Consider the following 20,940-nt stretch of genomic DNA (forward strand, 5'->3'; position numbering starts at 1 on the left):
AAAATAAAAAAATAAAATAAAAAAATAAAATAAAAAAATCACACAGATCACTTGCCTGGGGCGACCTCTATATTTTCTTTTATCTTTATGAAGCTGGACTAGATTTATATCGGAGTAATTCAGAACAGAGCAGGGGCTGCCTGCCTGTCGATATGCTATAAATCTATATTTTAACGTGAGTCTGTTTTGGATACCTTTAGGAGTGCTTATTTCTATTTTTTATTTTTAAGGAACCGCACGGTTTGGTATTACCTTTCCAAAAGTCCTCTGCTGCCCTCATGTGTTTCACAGCAAAAGCAGTTCTACACCACAAATACGAGCTCCTTAACCAGCAGGATAGACTGGAAGGAGCTGTTGGTATATCATAAAGTACTGGGTTTTTTTTTGTTTTGTTTTTCACTTCCTCTGGCACATAATAATTCCGATAACGCAATCATACTCCAGAGAAAGTTTCCCATTGCTTTTTAATAGCAAAGCCACACCGGGGGGGATACACCAGGCAAGCACCGACTGAGCCATCAGGCACCTCCTCCAACACGAGCTACCAGCATAAAATAAGATACTTCTTTGTTTGTTTGAAAGCCATTTTCCAGAAGAGAGCAAACTCGGGTACGTGAAACAGGAGCGGGGCACCTCGTTGCCTCAGAGCTAGGAAATAAACACGACAGAACGCGCTCCCCACACCTGAGTGAGGAAAAGATGCACAGAGCAAGAGACCGAATTGACTCAGGACCAGCACGCGAGAGAAGAGACGGATCACGCCCATACAGCCACGCTCCTGCTTGCTCCTCACTGGCCCCTTCACATGCTAAGAGCTGCAAGCCGCGTTTCTGCTATCCCAACAAATAACTACGCTCTCTCTCCTAAAACTCTGCAGCCATCATCACCACCGCCAGCCCTCGCCCTTTCCTGCCTCGCCGCCAGCGGCTGCAGCGCCCGCACGCCGCGCTGCCCTGCTCCTGCACAGCCATGCAAAAGAGAAGCTCGACCCCGCCTCTCCTTGCGAGCAGCCGGCCGCGAACTGTGCCGACGTGGGGGTGTCTCTTGAGACCCCACCCGCTATGACTCGGCAGCCGGGGGCGGAGCGGGCAGGGAGCCGGCAGGGTGCGGGGCGCGGCCGGGCGGCCCGCGGTGATGATGGGGGTGCTGGCGTTGGGGTTGGCGTGCTGCCTGCTGCGAGCGGCCCACGCCGCGTTCCCGGTGCCCGCGGGCGCTGCTGGGCGTCCTCCGTGGAACGGAGGAGGACGGGAGGAAGAAGCGGCGGCGCTGCGGGTAGGTCATTACTGTCCTGCTGCCCTGCTGCACTGCTGCCTGGTCCCTGCTGCACTGCTGCCCGCTCCTTGCTGCACTGCTGCCCTGCTCGCCGCTATGCCTGCGGGTTCCTTCCTTCCCCGCTCCCGCCGCCAGGGGGCAGCGTGACGGCAGTGGCCGGCTCCCCCTTGGTATTCCTTGTGCTGCGTAAACGTTATGTTAGTTCTGCGACATAAATCGAGACGAGGTTAAATCTTATCTAAGGATGAAATGTTTTCACGCGTCTCCGTGTTGTGCTGCCCGACAAGGGGCATCAGATGATTTTGGCACCACTTGTTGTCAGCTTATTTTGTTGGTCTTGTATTGATTTTAAACCATCTGTGCACTTTGTGTCTCTTTGTGTGTTTCCCGAAGCTAAAATTAGTCTAATCACTTTCAGACTGGCTTGATAAGAGCCCAGGGTGAGTCTGAGCTGAATGTGAGCTCAGCAAGTTACCAAGGGGGTTCTGGCTGTAAATTGTGCCAGGAAGGGAGGTTCAGGGTGAATATTAGGAAAAACTACTTCTGATAAAGAGTGGGGAGGCAATGGCACAGGCTGCCAAGAGAGGTGGGGGAGTCACCATCCCAGGAGGTGTTGGTGGATGTGGCACTGACAGGCATGGTTAGTGAGCATGGTGGGGCTGGCTTGGTGGGTGGACTCGGTGATCTTAGAAGTCTTTTCCAACTTCAGTGGTTCTCTGATTCTATGGTCATGTTTGCTGTTGGTAACGTTCTGCTCTTACAGTTGTTTTTTTTCACTGCTGCTAACTTAATAACAGCCACAGTACTTTTGTTTTCATTCAGGAAAGTGCGAAAAGAATTAGATTACTGAATTCACCATCAAATGATAATGGATCTGCTTTCTATGGAAAAAATCAGTTTTCTCACCTCTTTCCTGAAGAATTCAAAGGTACAAAATTGTCTTCATGTTTCCCACATGGCATATTTCTGTTCTTTCTGAAACTGTAAGAATATTTAAATTAGTTCTGGACTATGACGGCTGCTCTATGGATTTGAGAATCCTGTGCCATTTCATGGTTGTGACTACAGATCAAAGTTACCATTATGGTTTCTAGTAAAACGGGTTGGGTTTGTGTTGTTTATTTGTTTTTGTCATTTGTTTAAGCAGATTTATAAATGTTTGTGTTCCATGTTCAGCTATTTACTTAAGAAGCATACCTCACAAACTCCCCAGATACATAAAAGTGCCAAAGGGAAAGGAAAAACCTTTGCCAAAGAAGTTTGACTGGAGGGACAAGAAAGTCATTGCAGAAGTGAGAAATCAGCAGACAGTAAGTGGCGGTGATTTCCTTTTGCTGATTCTCAAGCACAGGTTAGAGACAGTTCTGGGAGGTACATCATAGAGCACAGTGAAGGACAGAGAAGGATCAGCGCTGCCTCAAGACTCTGAGCTCTGTGTACTGATAACAGCCTTCTATGAAGAGTGGGCTTAGGTATAAAGCACTGCAGGTAAAAGTTGTTAATGGTACAGTGATTAATTGTGTTTAATACATTTTGGGGGTAAAGTCTGCGGATATTTTGCACCGTGAGTGCTTTGTGATTTATTTATTTTTTTTAATTTTTATTTTTTCTGGAGACTGAAGCGTGTTCAGTACTTGACCTCTTGTCCTCTGTACTCCTGGTTACAGATCTGTTGGGAGTGCCCATGGCTAGTCAAGACCCATGCCTTTACCACCAAACTCCTCCATGGAGGTGCTTTCATGGCAGGAAAATAGAGCCCAATGGTTACATCCCAGATAGGCTACGATCGTCTGGTACACTTAACAGGATAAGAAGCACTCAGCTTTTGAACTCCCAGTATCTTTCCTTTGTGCAATGTAACCTAGGAATAAGCTCTGTGCTCTCTGTTTAAATCACCAAGGTTTAAAAAGTTGAGAAAACTAGCTGTGATATCAATTAAGAATTTTTTTTACTCCCATTTAATTTTGGTTTACTGCTGCTTAAGTTGTAATCTAGTATATTTATATAAAATTCTTCAGACAACAGAAAACCACAGGCTGTCTCCTTAAGTGCATCCTTTTCGAAAGTGTAATAACATGGTTAAAAGTAATTTCTGCCCGAGTCTCAGTCTATAATTAAGAAAATACATATCTAGCACTAGAAAGTGTCACTAGGCCTGTTTTAAAGGGCTGTTTTAATGTTAGCAAAAATGAGTCATGAAGGAGTCATTAAAATATGACACTTTTAATTCATTTTTAGTTTTCACAGTGTAGCACAGTAGGGATAAAAAACAATGCCATATTTGTAATGCCATAAAAATGAAGATAAAAAGTGATGTGGTAAATGAAGGTCGTTGGAAAACTCTTCATACTTCCAGTTTTCCATATGGTGTTAGAAAAGCAAAGCTGACTTTTTTTTCTTCCTATCTTCTTCTTCCAGTGTGGAGGCTGCTGGGCTTTCAGTGTTGTGGGTGGTATAGAGTCTGCCTATGCAATTAAAGGAAATAATCTGGAAGAACTCAGCGTGCAGCAGGTTATCGATTGCTCGTACAGTAATTATGGTTGCAGTGGTGGTTCCACAATAACTGCTTTGAGCTGGCTGAATCAGGTTTGAAACTTTCTATAAATTTTGATCCCTTTTTTTTGCACTGTTTTTGTTTGCTTGTTTCGTTTTGTTTTTACAGGGGAAGAAGTGATGGGGAAGAGGGAATATGTGCTTTACGGATCATCTGATTTTTGTTTGTGTGTATATGGTTATTTATTTAACCTAGGATTGTTAATTCACGCAGAACTGAAACTTGATTTGAATTTTACAATCTGTATATGTTGCTTGTGAATGCAGTAAATCAACCCACAAGGGATAAGAATCATACTCTTTGACCATTGAAATCAACTGAAGCAATAGCTGTACAGTACCACTGTAGAAGAGGCCATTTATGCAAGGCTCATTCTTTGGATTTGAGCATCCACTTTTGACTGGACTGAATCAAACACATTCATTCATTAATCTCTTTGCAGACCAAAGTCAAACTTGTGAGAGATTCAGAGTACACTTTTAAAGCTCAGACAGGACTGTGCCATTATTTCGCTCACTCGGATTTTGGAGTTTCAATAGCAGGATTTGCTGCATATGATTTCAGGTAACTGCTGTTGATTCTTTTTATTTGCTGTACTTTCACTATAATGTTCACTAACTGGAGTCAGCCAAAGGTTATGAGGTTAATTTCATCTGGATGTTTGAAAAACTAAGGGGCAGTAACAATATACAGGTGTTTTCTAATTGAGAGGAGTGGGGGATAAGATGTACATGGTGCTTAGTATTGCCCACTTGACCAAGGCTTTTTAACAGCGTTGTATCATTGGACTGGCACCTGATCCATAGTTTGTGTGCCTCGTGTTGTAGTGAATAAAATGTGTATGTATTGATGTATGTTATGTGATGTGTAAAACTCATAAGAAAAAGCTTAATTATTTGATTATTAAATTGTACTTCAGTAGATTACTGCCTCTCAAATTGCTTTACTGTGCCAACTTTAACCTCTGTGTTATCACTCACTGCTTCTACAGTGGTCAGGAGGAGGAGATGATGAGAGTACTTGTTGACTGGGGACCTTTGGCAGTAACAGTAGATGCAGTTAGCTGGCAGGATTATCTTGGTGGGATCATACAGTATCACTGCTCCAGTGGAAAAGCAAATCATGCTGTACTTATCACTGGTTTTGACAGAACAGGTATGTTTACATCAACTGAACTTCTAAGTTTTGTTTTCTCATCTTTGCAGCTTGCCTCCTGTGAGGCAGGATATTAAAATCCACAATCTGAGAACTGAGCTGGTGTCAGCTCAATTCTGGAAGTGCAGTCTGATCCCAGGAAATTCTTCTTTTCTGTGTTCCTTTGGTTTAGTGGGACTTGATGTCCCTGTAAAGACAAGAACATGGGTATCTATATCCTTATCCTAACATAGGGTATATCCAGTCTTACACTGAAGTGTCAGTCCTCTATGAACAATAGGAGGCTTCTCTGTATAATGTCATCCAGTCAGCATCCTGTGAGATATTAAAATGCTAATTAACTGTATAGAATGTTAGCATTTTTATACCTCTTAATGATCACATTGTCTCCAGCTGCTGAAAATGTATTTTCCAGGTAGCATCCCTTACTGGATTGTACAGAACTCTTGGGGCCGCACATGGGGAATAGATGGCTACGTTCGTGTGAAGATAGGCAGCAATGTCTGTGGTAAGTCTGAAAAACAATGCGAGTGATAAAGGCCATGTGTTGTTCCATGTAAGTAAAGTGATACAGTGGGATCCTCACAGAGGAAATACAAATCATTGCTACGTTTTGAATGAGGTTAGATGAGTTCAGATAGAAGAACAGCGGTCGTTAGTTCAACCTGGCCACATGGTTGATTGAAAAACATCACACAAATGTGAAGATACATAAGCCATAATAATTGAAGTATGACAGTAGCTTACCAGGGAGAGGTAATGGCGTTGTCAAGTGCACAGTTGTGTATCATCAGCCTAAGCTAATGATGTTGCTATATGCAGCATAAGTAAAGGTATGGAAGTACATCCTTTTATTGCGAGCTCCGTCTCCTCCCTCTTCTGCTGTTTGCATTTTCTTGACACTTGAGTGGCTTTTATATTGTTAAATACTTGTTTTCTGCCAAGTTTCTGAATCTAGAGCTAAGACAGGTAAATCTGCCATGCAGGGATTCTGTGCTGAATCCTCAAGATCTTGAGTTTTGAACATGAACGCAGAGGAAGAAGAAGAAAAGGTTTCAACTACAAACAATGTCAGGCAGTGAAGAAATAAGAATTGCAGCTGTTCATTTTGGTGTTTTTTTCTGCCACCACCCTATGCCAATACTTAGTGCATGGAAGAGAGAGGACATAATATGAATATGAGTTCTGATAACTTATTTGGTGACAAGTCTCTGTTTCTGGTATTCATTATGTTTTTTTGTTTGTTGTTTGTTTCATTTATAGGAATAGCAGATACAGTTTCATCAGTATTTGTTTGATTCCGGCTAAAGACTAAGGATTATCATTTAGCATACACTGTGTATGAAGATTTTACTTCAAAGCAACATTTCCTAAAATAAGAACAGACTGCACGAAGAGTTCCTGCTTTTTAAGCATGACAGGAAGTGGTCGGCTGGAGTTTTTAAGTATGTTTTTATTTGGCACGTGTGTTATGTATCAGATCTCCCACGGAATGAGAAGACTTCAACCACAGAGCGTGCAGAAGGAAGTTGCAAAGAGAAATTGAAACTGTTAAGGTGAACTTAGGTACCAACTACTAAAAAGTACATTCCTTTAAAAATTCTTTTGAGAAAAGAAGTGATAGCAAATAAGAAATTTGAATCCACTAATCAGTGGTATGATGGAGTATAATCAAAATGCTTTAAGCATCAGAAGCACAATGGTTGTCTGCTTTTAACTAGGAGAGGAGGGTGCTAGGAGAGAACACTTATGTTTTGCTGCCTGTTTTCTCTTTTCTAGCATCTCTGGTTGACACCTCCTTTTTGTGAAATCCTACATTTTTCTCAAAAGCTAGATGAACAGAGGAGTGAAATAGCCATGAAGCAATCTCCAGAGCAGCCAGGGTCTCTGTAATACTATAGTCCTTCTATTTCAGTCTTTCTCCTTTTGTTGGGTGGATAAGACTTCAGAGATTTTTGAAGTAGGAAGGTGTATTTTGAAAAGGGCCTCAAATATGGTAGTCTTCTGAATTGATTTGTTAAAGGGGTAGGAGAGCAAGAAGAAAACCGTATTTCGATGAACCAAGGCCATTCTAGTGGCTTATCATCATCTCTGCCCTGCCAGGACAGAAATGTTTGCAACCCAACCATTCTGTGCTTTTGTAGCTCTCAGTTCCACACTCCTCCTTTCTCTATTTCACAGCTTATACTGAAACAGCTGTGAAACAAGTGAAAAAATGATCTATCATAGAAAAAAAAAGTCTGGCTGTAGATAGATGTAAAGTCTTTGCCACCTTTAGGAAGTTAGGAATTACATCATATTCCAAGTAGAGCAGATTTCCCTACAGAAATATTAAACTCATGTAGGAGAGATTTGCTGGGAATCCTCAGGTGGTTCCAGCTTTGCTGATCTGTGTAACTACAGTTGGAGGCAAATGTAACTAGAACTGACAACAAGCATTTCTAAGATGCTCTGACTCTGTCAACTGGAATGCTTTACCTGTGTCCTTTATTGAGCACTGTTATGAAAAGCTTTGAAGCAGTTCTATAACTTTTGCACTTGCTGTACCCTGCTAATGATTAGTGTAATGTTTTTATAACAGATGCCATGAATGTTCATCATTGTCTTGTATTGTCACCTTAGTTCTCTTTCTAAGAATCATTATTTTATGCGGGGAAAAAAAAGACCTAAGTGCTAAATGTCCAGTTCTGTTCCCATCTCTAACAAGCTTAAACTTCAGAATAACAAAAGGAGAAGCATTTTGTGTAGTATGACCATACCTTAGCAGATTACAGACAACAAACAGCACACTTTGCTGATGGGATGGGATAAGAACAGCTAAACTTCTCAATTGGCATCAGAGCAATGTGTTTTTATAGCAGTACCAAACATTGAAGGTCCAGCTATGCTTCTGATGTGGTACAACCAAGCCTGACTAGAGCACAAAGATACAGAACTCCTCACCAGAAATTAAGGCCTGCAGAAAACGTGTTTTCCAGAGAAGCATTTAGCAACAGTGCATCTAATGAGAAGATGACACGGCTTTATCCTACCCTGTGGTCAAAGTTACCTCACTTTTATGATGCAACAATTTTATCCTCGTTTCAATGATATTTTGATTAAAAAAATACTCTAAACAGCTGTCATATTGTTGTGCGAATGTTATGCTTGTTTTAGAAGAAGGCAACAAAAGAGTAACTTGAATACTGCTTTATTTGAAGCGTGAAGTAGGCATTTATCTCTACTATTCTTAACAGTATTTCTAATGAAGGCCTTTATATTCTTTTGTAAGAAAATTCCAGAGGCTTGGGTTTCCGCAGATTCAGGATATTTGTTCAAAATCCAGCTTTTGAAGATCTTAACCTGAAATTTCTTTTGGAACTCTACAGCTCTCTATCATCTTAAGCTGATGAGAATAATTACATCTTCAACTCAAAGTAAATTACTAACAGCCATTAGGTAAACTGACAGATAGAAATATATGTACATATAAGATGTGATGATGATAATCTGTATAATTTTTTCCTGTCTCCAAGTATAGATTTTTAGATAAAAACATTCAATTTAGCTAGCCATTAGTTTGAATTGGATTTTTTTCTTTAATAGAGCCTGAATCAGTGCAAGATTATTTTCTCTACAGACGATTGAATTTATTCAATAAGTCAAGTGGAGTATTCAGCTAGTTCTGTCATACATAAATAAATATTTACACACCCACGCTGATGAGAACAGTTGCTATAGTTCAGGAATAGTATCAGGAATAGTTCAGGGTGAATGTTCTGAAGTTCTTCGCAGCAACCAGTCTAGATAGTTCAGTCAGAGTCATCACTGCTAAAATAGGAGCTGTCACAGTATTCTGCTGTATAAAGGAATTTATGAATAGTTGGATTCATCTTTGGTATCCAGTGTCTTGGCACTAGAAACGTTGAAAGATTGAACAAATCCACAAACACCTTGTACCTGTCACTGAAAAAGACAATTGGAATGATTGATGTTGCTGTGCATGCCAGCGGAAGGGACACAATTTTGAAATCCTCAGGTACCATACCCTCACATATTTAATAATGTTTCTGCACTAACCATTCTTCTCCTTAGTATTCCAGAGTTTAAGTTCAGTTCAAGGTTCAGTCCTAACTGTCTCTAGGGCACAGCAGATAAGATTTAAAGGAGCTACTGCTGCATCTTTCTGCTGAAATGCTCAAAATTTTGTCTAAGTTCTGACCGTTTAGGGAGTTCTGTGCTCAGTTCAAAACCATCCACTAAAAAAAGAAAAGACAGTTCCTCCATTCTTTTAAATTCCTTCTCTGCTTCATCCAACAGAAGATGTTCCTGATTTTCGCCTGCACAGCCAGAGGGTATTAACTAAGCTTATGTATCTTAGTTTATACAGTTAGAGGTCACACTAAGAAATAAAGAAACTCAGTTGCACAGCATGTGGGACTAACTTTCGTCCTGCATCGCATATTAACTTGGGCTGGAAAGCACACAAGGTAAACAGTATTAATGCTGCATTATTTCCTATCACAGTAATGTCTAATCCCTTGACTGAGAATTGTAAATGCACTTTGCATGAGTGATCAAAGCCCTTTGCCACAAAAGACTTAGAATTCACATGTATCAACCTGATAAGTAAATGTACAACTTGGATGGGAAATGCTCAGTATAGTCCCAAAAGAGGAATGATGGCTCTAACTTTTAGTGAGCTGTCTGAAATCTATCTCCCAGCAGTACGACATCCATGAACAACATCAAGGTAGGTAAAAGGCATTATTCTTACCTCACTGTTGAGCGCAAGTACTGGTAGCCTGATGATCCTCCTGTGCCAGCCTTACTGCCAATCATTCTGTGCACCATGCAGACATGGTTATCTAAACAGTACATACAAAAGAGCATGGCACATAGCCAGCGTTAAAAAATAAACAAAGGGTCACACCAAGGTGAATACTGCATAATCAGAGGCTACAGAGAGATGAGCTGCTAGATCTTCAGCAAGGTAGGAGTTAAGTATGCCACTCAAGTCAGCTAACATAAAATGATTGTTAATACAGAATTAAGGCATCAATTTGTAGTTATCTAAAGGTAGGTAGGTAGGGAAAGGTAGGGAGGGAGGGAAAGGTAGGTAGGTGGGTAGGGAAAGAGCAGAAGGAATATTTCCATGTGAACAGTCATCACGATGAGGTTTTGGGAAAACATATTGCTATCCCTAAAAATCTTTCGCTTAGCTTAAAACATGTCATGGAAGTGATAGCTTTACCTATAAATCTACTGATCACAGAGGAAGCTGCTCACCTTTCCTCTTGGCCAAAGTACAAAAAAAAAAAAAAAAAGTTATTTTTAAAGGACTAACTCAGAAGCTCAATGCTAAAACTCTAGGTATGAGTCTCAGAATGTGAAATAGAACAGTTTACTTGAATCAAAAAGAGTATCTCAATAAAAGAGTGCAACTTACATCTCCATTTTGTCATGAGTACATCAATATCCATAAGAGAGGTGAGAAGCTGAAATGGAACCTGAAAGCGGGGCTCCTCTCTTGGAAAATGAAAGAGAGAACAGTAAGACCTCTCATGATGAGCTATATATTTCTAACTATCACTTCAGCAACAAAAGACACTCAACATGTGTTTTTTCCCAAGCTGGTATCGAAATACCAGTAGATATTCTAACAAGCACTTCAGCCAATTAAGTTTTAATCTGTCTTTGTCAATTCTTGGTTGGAAAATGCTTTAAAACTTTCTAGGACACTTTGGATAACAGTTTGCTTCCACCTTCCTAGCTGCCAACAAGCACTGAAAGTACTTTGATACGTCTTATAACATTACCTGTAGAAGTAGATCATTAGGGCACCCTTCAGAGCTTTATAAGACAGTCTTCTTTCTCCTGCAAAATACAGATATCTTTAGTTTGTTGCTGGTTATCCTGAAAATGTAGTGCTATTGTGTGATTATTCTGTATTTATCATATTTAAAAATTCGAATATGTATATTAATATACTCTACCTTTACTAAGCAGGTGTTCATGCCGTTTTTCATCAAATAATGAAAGTAATATATCCTTCTGCTTTTGAAATTCGGATAACAAGTCCTCTTTTTCTTCTGATTCTGGTTTGGCCTTTGATATTTAAATCAAAAAGAAGGTTGGTTTTGTTTTGTTTTTTAGAATTCAGTAGGGAAAAAGCAGGCTTTTGAATGACCCATGATTTAACCTCTATTTTCATCTAAACACTCTGTAAGTTTACACTTTAAGTGTAAGAACTGTATTGTCAAATAAGGTGGGCAAGTCACTGAGTCACTGTTCTTTAAGAAAAAAAATAATGAAGAAAAAAAAAGAATTACCAGAAATTGTGCAATTAAATACAACACAATTCATATGAATAGATGTTCAAACAAACTAACATCACTTTTCTTTACATCTTCGCTTTTCTTAGAAGCTTCAGAACTAAGCTAATCTTAATTCATTTGAAGTCTGATTATTTTATTTCTTAGTTTTCAAGGCAGAAACAGGACATTTTGCACAGCTATGGGTTAGAAAACTTAGCTAGAAAAGCTGGATAAATCAGAAAGCTTTAAGAATATTCTCAGGAACTTAATATATTCTTATGTTATACTGTTTCTTCCGTTTAAAAATGTACTTGTTATACCTACAGGCTTTACAGCACTTGGGGATATTTTTCTTGCTTCTTTCCCAGTGTGATTCAAATGGTCACACAGCAGCTAAGTGCCGTGTACTGTGAAGTAGTAAAGGTCAGTATACAGTGACACTCCTTACTTGTAGGCCCAAACTTTGTGGCGTTTTACTCTGAACTTCAGATGCAAGCATTCAAGGTGACAGTTTCAGTAAGATTAATTTTCTTCCTGTGATACTTTCCCTTTTCTTTTGTGAAAAAAATAATCCACATAGCACATGCTTGAGGTGTTCCTAGATGTCAAATTATAGACTTACTGAGATTTCCTGGTGATTTTTATGCTTCTTGCAAACATTGGCTGCCAAAGATTAAATGAAGTGAGAAACCAGGAGTGGGCCAAAATGCCAATTAAAAGAACATGATTTCTAGCTGTCTCTGCATATAGTTGGATCAACAGAACATACCTGTACTATGGCAAATTCCTCTTCCAGTCCTTTTAAAATATTCACTTCAAATTGGCCCCAGAAATCAAATCCTTCTGCCTCAAGTCCTGGAGTTCTTTCCAGCCACGCCTTTAACAATAATAATGTGTTCAACTATTCATAATGAAAACACGATACTCTAGAATTACAATTTATAGCAATATGAATTACACTGCTATAGTTCTGGTTCATTACTCATACAGGTCTGAATTACTGGAGTAAGGATGTCCACATGGAAGATTTGTGTCTGTATAATGATGCCATGCAAACACACCCATAGGTTACAAGTTAAATTATCAGTTAGAAGATAAATGCTCTCTCGTTAAAACTCATTCCCTTGTAGGCTAATGAAACAATGTTCTTCCACATATACAGAATAAACTAAGATAAATGTCAGAAAATATAGAACCATCTGCTAGAATAGCCAGTTTTTATCTGATCAGCATGAATACTGTTCACACCATCTGACATTAGCTTACATCAGAATGTGTGATGTAGATGAAAGATGAAAATGCACATAGCAGTCAGCAGCCTCTTTGATTTCCTTTTAATAATGGTAATGAAATAAGGAGAAAGAAAGACAAAATCTGCATGGTCAAACTCCTTTTAAAGATAATTTTATTCAGCTCTTTCTTATCCAAAGAAGACCAGGAAGAGAAGGAAATCTACAAAGATTTCTTACACAGTCTGTAGCGGATGTCATCGAATGAAAGCATGGAGAATAATTTTGTCATAGAGACATAGTTGTGTTTATTGAGGTTTATATTACATTGTTCTTTAGAAGTTAAGTTTGGATGTGAAAAGGACAAGGGAGTTAAAGAAACTGCCATGCTTGACCAATGCAGTTTTCAGTCAAAGACATCAAATCAAGGTAAGTGAGAAAGAAACACTTGTTGACCTTTTTTCATTTTCATTTTGGGTTGGCATTTTTTGTTTTCTGTTTTTTATGGCCTAACACTCCTCACCAACATTGGAATATTTTAAAATTTTTCTTCTATAAAGGTTTGTGGTTAGGAAAAACAATGCAAATGACCCGATACATTAATATTTTTAGACAACTCAGATTTCTGCAATGTCATTTACTATTTACTATGCTAAGTTATGTTTTTCAGACAAGAGTAACAGCTGGGAAAAAAATAATCAGTTGGTTTCATAATGGCCAACTCTTTCATACCAATTTTGATAAGAATTCAAAATGTGATTTACTTGAAACCTGTCAGCATTCTTGCTTCTCTCAAGGAAAAAAGATGATCACTTATAACAGCGAAGGACATTCTGAAGGGAAAGGGTAAAACATTTAAGCAAGGTCTCAGCCAAATAATATTACCTCCACAAGTTGCAGAAGCGTTGGTTCTTGCTCTGATTTCAGCAGTAGTTCATAATCCTCTCCCTTGAAGTTATCACGATAATGCCTTCTGTTATAGGGGACCCTCAGGCTTTGGGGAACACCAATCTTGTTCTCTAGCAAACGAAATTGCAGGCTCTGAAAACCTGAGGCCGGGCTTAAGTAGTCTCTTTGGGAACAGAAGAGAAAAACATACAAAAATACAGGATATTATTTTACCACCATGGAGTTCTTTGGTTCTCAGCTAAAGAAATAACTATGTATCTCATATTTGAAGAACATCAAATAGATAATTGAAAATTTTGGTATGCCTGCAATTAGGGGGCTAAAAAAAAAAGGAAAGTTGATATATCGGTGCACATACAAACATACATATACACACATTTATATTGTGTTTTAAAATGGCAGCTCTGTGAATGTGTTCCACAAAAGAAAAATTAGTGAATATCATTTTCTTTCTGGACAGCAGAAGTAGCTTTTACCCCAAACAAACATCAGAAAAATTTCAATATCTCTAAAGTGCCATTAAATGCCTTTGAAATAGGCTTGTCATACCTATGAACAATTGATATGTATGAAATAAATAAAACCTACTAAATCTTTTTCAGAACATTATTCGGAAGGATTTATTAACAGGATTCTTTTGGGCTGGGCTGAATTGTGTGAAAGCGTTAGATGAATATATATATTTATTATATATATATTATAAAGTTATTATTATAATATATTTTATATATATTATAATATATAATAATAACAATGTAATACTTATATTATTATATTATTATTATTAAATATTATTATATTTATAATTTAATAATATAAAATTATATATATATAATAAAATTGATCTGGAATCCCACATTGCTAGGTAATTGTAACACACTCCAAACTGCAAATAGAGGAGTTAGAAAAAACAGGTAATATATCTGTTTTTGTATTTTCTTGCTTCATATTACATATTACTGTATGTTGTTGAAAAATCAGAAGCAATGACTCCTCAGAAGATTAGCAGCTCATGTATTTCTCCTGCTGTAGAAGACACAGATGTTCCAAACTTCCAGTGGAAGCCAAGTTGTATTTTCATGTGCTTTTCGGTTAGAGAGTGCTAAAAGACAGAGGAAATGGTACTAAAGCAATACAGAAGGGGGAGGGATGCTGGAAAGCACTAAGTGCACGAGTCAGGCAGGTCAGGGACACAGAATGGAGCAGGAAGACAGATGGCGAATTGCATATAAAGCTGTCAAATGGTAGTGGAAGGAGCTGGTTGTAAGATAAGAGGTAAGAAATGCCAAGCTAGAAGTGAGGAAAACCAACTGATCCCAAAGACGGTCCATGCAGAAGGCAGATGAACTACAAACAAGTTGACACAGCAATATTTTGGGCAGCTGAAAGCAGAAGTTCTTGGAGAGAAATAAGAAGAAAGCAGCTTTACTTCAGGCTCTTGAAGCAACACTGGGAAGCTAGGAAATACTGTCCTCCCAAGACAGTGTAATGATGTATTTGATAATATATAGAGAGTGCACTTCTCTTACTAAATACTTCTATGATTTGTCACAGAATATGGCTGCAACTGCAGTGGTAGTTTTCAAGTAAATTGTTAACAGAACCAGGAAGCATTTCTACTCTTCCTGCTGGAATTTGAATTTTTTTTATTATTATTAGTATTTTTAAGTCTGAAAACATTTAACAGAGCACATGCAAACATCAGAAGTTAACTTGTATTTCATTGCAAGGTATGCTGGTCTCACAATCAAGCTCACATTCTTAGTTGACTTTGTTCAGTAATGCTATGTTTACCTCTGACGCACATTAACTGGAGAGCTGGTCACAAGAGATACAGAGAAAGCTGAGGTCCTTAGTGACTTCTCTGACTCAGTCTTCACCAGCAAGGGCTCTACTCACACTGCACAAGTTGAAGAAAGCAAAGGTAATAACTGGGAAAAGGAAGATCCGCCCTCTCTCAGTGAAGATTAGGTTCAAGATCATCTAAAGAACCTAAAGGTGCACAAGTCCACAGGACCTGATGAGATCCGTCCATGGGCTATCAGGGAGCTGGCACATGAAGTTGCCAAGGCAATTTGAAAGGTCAAGCCATTTGAAAGGTCATGGCAGTATGGTGAAGTTCCCAATGATTATTAAAAAAAAAAAAAAAAAAAACAGATCCAGGGAACTACAGGCCAGTCAGTCTACCACTGCACCTGGCAAGATCACAGAGCAGATCCGCCTGAAGGCCCTACTAAGGCACAAGAAAAATAAAGATGAGGTGATTAATGGTAACCAGCATGGCTTCACCAAGGGCAAGTGACAAACTTAGTGGCTTTCTATGATGGAGTCACAGCATGAGCACATAGAGGAAGAACAATTTATATCATCTACCAAGACTCGTGCAAAGCATTTGACAGTGTCTCGCACATCATCCTTGTCATCAAATTGGAGAAAAATCAATTTGATGGATAGACCACTCACTGGATAAGGAATCCACTGTCTAGATGGTCACACTCAGAGACTTGCAGCTAATGGCTTAATGTCCAAGTGGAGATCAGTGATGAGTGGTGTTTCTCAGGGACGGGTGTTGAGACCAGTGTTATTTAACATCCTTGTAGGTGACATGGACAGTGGTATCGACCCTCAGCAAGTTTACAAATGACACCAAGCTGAGAGGTGCAGTTCACATGCTAGTGGGAAGGCATATCAACCAGAAGGATCTGGAAAGGCTCGAGAGGTGGGCCCATGCCAACCTTTTGAAGTTCAACAAGGTCAAGTGCAAGGTTATGCACCTGGCTCAGAGCAATCCCAAGCACAAATACAGGCTGGAATGAGAATGACATGAGAAGAATTTGGGGTGCCAGTTGATGAAAGACTCAGCACGAGCCAGCAATGCACACTTGAAGCCCAGAAGGCCAATTGTATCCTGGCTTCCATCAAGAGAAGTGTGAACAGCAGGTAGAGCGAAGTGATTCTGCCCCTCTACTCTGCTCTTGTGACACTCCTCCTGGAGTACTGCTCCCAGTTCTGTGGCCCCCAGCACAAGAAGGACATCAAGATGTTGGAATAGGTCCAGAAGAGGGCCATGAAGATGACCAGAGGGCTGGAGGACCTCCCTTACAGGGACAGGCTGAGAGAGTTGGCTTTTCAGCCTGGATAAGAAAAGATTCTGAGGAGACCTTAGAGCAGCCTTCCAGTACCTGAAGGGGGCCTAAAGGGAAGCTGGGAAAGAATCTTTAAGGACATGTAGTGACAGGACATGGGGGAATGGTTTTTAGACTGAAAGAGGGTAGATTCAGACTAGATATTAGGAAGGAATTATTTACTGTGAAGGTGGTGAGGCACTGGAACAGGTTGCACAGAGAGCTTGTGGATGCCCTCTCCCTGGAAGCATTCAAGGCTAGGTTGGATGAGGCTGTGAGCAACCCGCTCTAGTGGGAGGTATCCCTACCTATAGCAGAGGGGCTGGAACTGGATGATCTTAATGGTCCCTTTCTAACAAAGTATTCTATGATTTTGTTCTCACCCTGTTGAGCAAATCAGGTACTACAAGTTGCCAGGGTACGTGCAAGTCCTTGCTTAAATTCACAACCAGCTCAAAGGATAAGAGTTACTACCCCATGCATTACTACAGAGAAATAGTAAATATTTACCTGAAATCAAAAAAGTCCAGTGCAGTCATGGTTTCCAAAACTGAGAACTGTTCCACAAGTAATTTCAGAATCATTGAAATTCTGTTCATTCGAGTAATAACCTTCAGCATATTCCTCTCATCTCTTACCTTAATAAGAAATAAATATAATGACCCAACAGAAAGCAGTGTTCTCTTTTCTATTTCACATCTTTTCACTGTTATGCAACATGATAGCTTTCAAGTCATTTTCCATGTGAAGCCCCTAACAGCAAAACAATCCCCTATTGAATAGACTCTGATTTTAACTGAAAGTATAATGCTCAATTTTTTAAATCCATTTTTCTCTCACTGATTCCTATTAACTCAATCCTATTTTTATCTCCGAGACCAGGGCAAACAACCAGAAAATATCAAGCTATAAAAATGAAATATGAAAATTTTTTCCTTAATAGTCTTGCTTTGCTATTAACCTTAACATTGACATTTCAAGTTTTGATTGTAAGATAGCTTTCATTTATCACAAAAATAAATAAATAAAAATTATTCTATTAAGAATTGATTATGATCAAATACATTTTGATACAATTTTAAGAAAGCCAAGAATATTATGACTGCAGAGGACAACAAAGAACATTTTCATCAATCATTATAAGGAAAAAAGACTCCTCCTTTCTGAAATAAAGTCTGGTCTACTTCAAGTTTTTCTTCACATACACAAACTCAGGTTGTTATTCAAGGTATTACATGCAGTCAGCATTTTGCTGTGAGCATTTTAAGTCAGGAGGGTTCTCTTGTTATCAATAGTTATGACATATGTGTATATGACATTTAGTGTTGGATAAATGTTTGGAGTTGTTTAAAATGCTTCTGTTATATTTGTCATTTTACAAAATTCTCATGTAATTATACATAATGATTTTGATTATTGCTCTTCTGTTGGATTTCACAATACACTGCTGCTGCAAATAGTTTTGCTTTCATGTAGCAGATACTGGAGTTCAAAAATTCAAACAAAGGCAGACGCTGACAAGTCAGCGTAAATAGACCTGTTAGCCCATCTTCAGTTTTGCCTCCAAGCGTGACTTATCTGCAGTAAAATATACCCAAATTATCTTTTGCAATTTCCCAGTACTGGTAGGAAAGTATGAGAGTATTTTGGCCAGTGAAACTGGTCTTGGAGAGGCATCTATGCAAAAGGTGAGGAAAATGGATTCTGTATCCGTGCACACTATGAGGATAGAAGAGCTGGGAGGCAAAGAAAGAGGAGTCCTAATTTTACCAGAATGAATATTTACTTGACTTACATGTCCGTTCTGGAAGATCACCCGAACAGAGTCCAACTCCCACAGAATCTGCTTAAACCAAAGTTCATAAGCTAAAACAATAAAGCCATTGTTAGCAATAACTTCAGCATTATTTTGTTATTTTTTCTTTTTTTCTTCACAAAGATGAGGAAAAATTCTTACTTTCTGATTTGAAGTGAATAAGCTACATTTACAACATTGGGGTATAAAAAAGTGCTGGTATGAAGAAGTATTGCCTTTTCTAGTGTGTTGTCCATTACCAAAACTATTCTATGGAGTAATCTAGTATCAAGAGCATAAACAGATCTTTACGAAGCATACTTTCCACATCAGATAATGGATGTACAGAACGTAGATTACAAAAGGGGAAAGTGAAAAACTCAGGTACAACTTTAGCAACAGGACAGTGGCATCCCATTATAACCCCAGAGCTGTTTACAACTTCAATGCTACAGGTTTCGTATCAACAACAGGAAAGTGTCATCCAATCAGTGCCTGCAAACCATGTGGATACGAGCAGGTAGGGAACATCCAACCATTGTGCTGACTTCTAATGCCTCTCAATGGGTAAAGCAGGATTGAAGTTTCAGAGAAGCCACAAACCAAAATATATAAAGCTCGCCTACAATAAACTGCTTAGCACCCTGTTACTCAAGCTAGGAATATTTTCTCCACCTGAATTTCTCTAGAAAGAGAGTCTCTAAACTCTTGATTTCCAAATCTGAATGTTATAGTTATGACTTCGTAAGCATAGCGTTCATTACAGCCTAAAAAAACATCCAGGGATATATACAAATATAAACACACATAAAAAGACTGAGTAATTGCAGCAACAGGTGAAAAATGAAAACAAATTACACATAGCACTTGTCAGTGTTAAGTAACTTCCTGCAGCAAGAATGCCAAACCACCATTGCTCTAATCCTCTCGCCTGCTTACCTTGATGCGTCACAATAAAAAGATGCTCATCGTGGATTTTGTTTCCTTTCTTTTCACTCTGTAGCTCTTGGGCATTCAGTATTTTGTTCAACTTAAAAATAACAATAATAAAAGACTATTTGTAAAGTTCTCAATTCTGCTATTAGACACGGTGTTCCTACTGTGTAGGGCTTATATTTAAGGCAAAAAAAAAATAATCCAGTTTGTATGAGAAGCTAAAATAAATAGTTTCTTTGTAATTAAAAGAAAAGAAAATCATCTGAAATTAACATTCAGGTTCATCAAGTGAAAAAGTTTGGAAAATCATTTTAAGATTTTTGAATACATACATAAAAAAAGGAGAACACAAAATACACAGTGCATTCTCCAGAGCTGATATCAATACTGACATATTCAGTGCAAGAGACTTCTGATAGAAAATTCTGTAACTGTATAATGTGTAACTATGCCAGAGATTTGATTTGAGGCTGAACTAGTTATTTCAGTTCTGGCATCAGTAATTTTTGATTGAGTCAAATTCATTATCTCACAGCTGCTTTAAAAGAAATCTTTGCAAGATCCTGTATTATATGTCAACAAATTAATTGCTTGTTCACAAGCATGGAGTAATTCCACTCATTTCAGTTCTTGCTGTCATGAAAATAAAAGCAAATGTCTAAGTTGTCTTATCACTTCTAACATTTTATTTTTACATATTTCTTGATTACTTCTTGCTGTGTTTTGGGTGGTTGTTGTCTTTTGTTTGTTTGTTTTCCTTTCATACCCTACATTACTGGAATGTAATTTTCCAACCAAATATTAAGGAGTTTCATGCAATAATTTGGGGAAAGTTGCACATGGCCACCTGATTTGCAGAAAAACTGCTAACTATCAGATCAAATAAAGTATTGTGCTGCATCGCTTCATGGTTTAGGTTTGCCAGTACAACTAACTACTGCCAGTGCATGACTGGAAGAAGTGCCAATCTTGTGTCCTTACTCAAGTCTTCCAAGCATCCAGGACAGTAGAACTCAAATCATTACACTTACTTGCAGGTAATCTCCATAGATAAGCCCACCTTTGCTGGCTTTATTTATTCCCTCCTGCGATTCGTCAGCTTTCTCATCTTTCAAAGATAGGTTGCCAAATTTATATCTGAGAAGAAAAGCAAAAAAATACGTAAGCTATTTAATTAAAGAACTATTGCTATATTTGTCATTTCATTAAAATTCACTAAAATTCAAATGATGAAAAAAATGAACTACTAAAGCAATCTTATGAAAAAGAATGCACCTGACACACACCTTGTCACAGCAGTAATAGCTGGTAGCATTAAATCTAGTTCATCACACAGCCCTTCCCTGAAGAGTCCTCATACTCCCTTCCCTTAGGGATAGCTATAGCAGTCTATTTGCAGATAATCATTAATTCCTCTCCAAAATTTACATTAACTTTATATCTTTTAACACAAAATAAAGATAATAGTAACTCACAAGTATTTGTTCCCTGTGAAGGGGCACCCACTCATGGTTCCAGGGTCCAAACTCACTTAGCTGTGCTCTGGGGAAAAAAAAAAGCCAACTCAGTTAACCCAAATGTGCTGCAGCTGCCTTATATGTAACCTTATCTCCCTCTGTAGACCAACCCCCCCAAATCCTCTTAGCTCTCAGCTCATCCCTGCTATTCA

The 20,940-nt window shown here is 38.7% G+C and overlaps 2 protein-coding genes and 1 long non-coding RNA gene across 4 annotated transcripts in view; 1 reads left to right on the top strand and 2 right to left on the bottom strand.

Annotated features, from left to right (window-relative positions):
* LOC122166126 overlaps nucleotides 1–5,343 on the bottom strand; it is a 15,822-nt gene extending 10,479 nt beyond the window's left edge. Inside the window, exon 1 of the long non-coding RNA XR_006170672.1 lies at nucleotides 2,179–5,343. This is a non-coding gene — a long non-coding RNA (uncharacterized LOC122166126). The remainder of the gene's footprint in view (nucleotides 1–2,178) is intronic.
* On the top strand, nucleotides 1,138–8,106 carry CTSO (cathepsin O). The gene is made up of 8 exons (XM_042829670.1): nucleotides 1,138–1,272; nucleotides 2,095–2,200; nucleotides 2,449–2,582; nucleotides 3,691–3,858; nucleotides 4,269–4,390; nucleotides 4,818–4,981; nucleotides 5,397–5,489; nucleotides 6,245–8,106. The coding sequence occupies exons 1-8, from the start codon at nucleotides 1,138–1,140 to the stop codon at nucleotides 6,277–6,279; spliced, it is 957 nt and encodes a 318-aa protein (XP_042685604.1). The 3' UTR covers nucleotides 6,280–8,106.
* A 49-nt stretch (nucleotides 8,107–8,155) lies between these two features.
* TDO2 (tryptophan 2,3-dioxygenase) lies at nucleotides 8,156–20,859 on the bottom strand. 2 transcript variants are annotated; one of them, XM_042829667.1, is made up of 12 exons: nucleotides 20,747–20,859; nucleotides 20,303–20,408; nucleotides 19,275–19,365; nucleotides 18,336–18,406; nucleotides 17,051–17,178; nucleotides 13,392–13,578; nucleotides 12,047–12,154; nucleotides 10,957–11,068; nucleotides 10,780–10,837; nucleotides 10,410–10,489; nucleotides 9,738–9,828; nucleotides 8,156–8,926 (listed from the first exon to the last, which is right to left on the bottom strand). In XM_042829667.1, exons 1-12 carry the CDS (start codon nucleotides 20,779–20,781, stop codon nucleotides 8,773–8,775), a joined length of 1,221 nt encoding a protein of 406 aa, XP_042685601.1. In that variant the 5' UTR covers nucleotides 20,782–20,859; the 3' UTR covers nucleotides 8,156–8,772. The 2 variants fall into 2 exon arrangements, with proteins under 2 accessions (XP_042685601.1, XP_042685602.1); XM_042829668.1 differs by lacking the exon at nucleotides 20,747–20,859 and adding an exon at nucleotides 20,558–20,635.
* Nucleotides 20,860–20,940: the final 81 nt, after the last annotated feature.

Source organism: Centrocercus urophasianus, unplaced genomic scaffold, assembly GCF_019232065.1.
Source record: "Centrocercus urophasianus isolate 14NV4802_14NV808 unplaced genomic scaffold, USGS_Curo_1.0 seq_32, whole genome shotgun sequence".
NCBI classification, from domain to species: domain Eukaryota; kingdom Metazoa; phylum Chordata; class Aves; order Galliformes; family Phasianidae; genus Centrocercus; species Centrocercus urophasianus.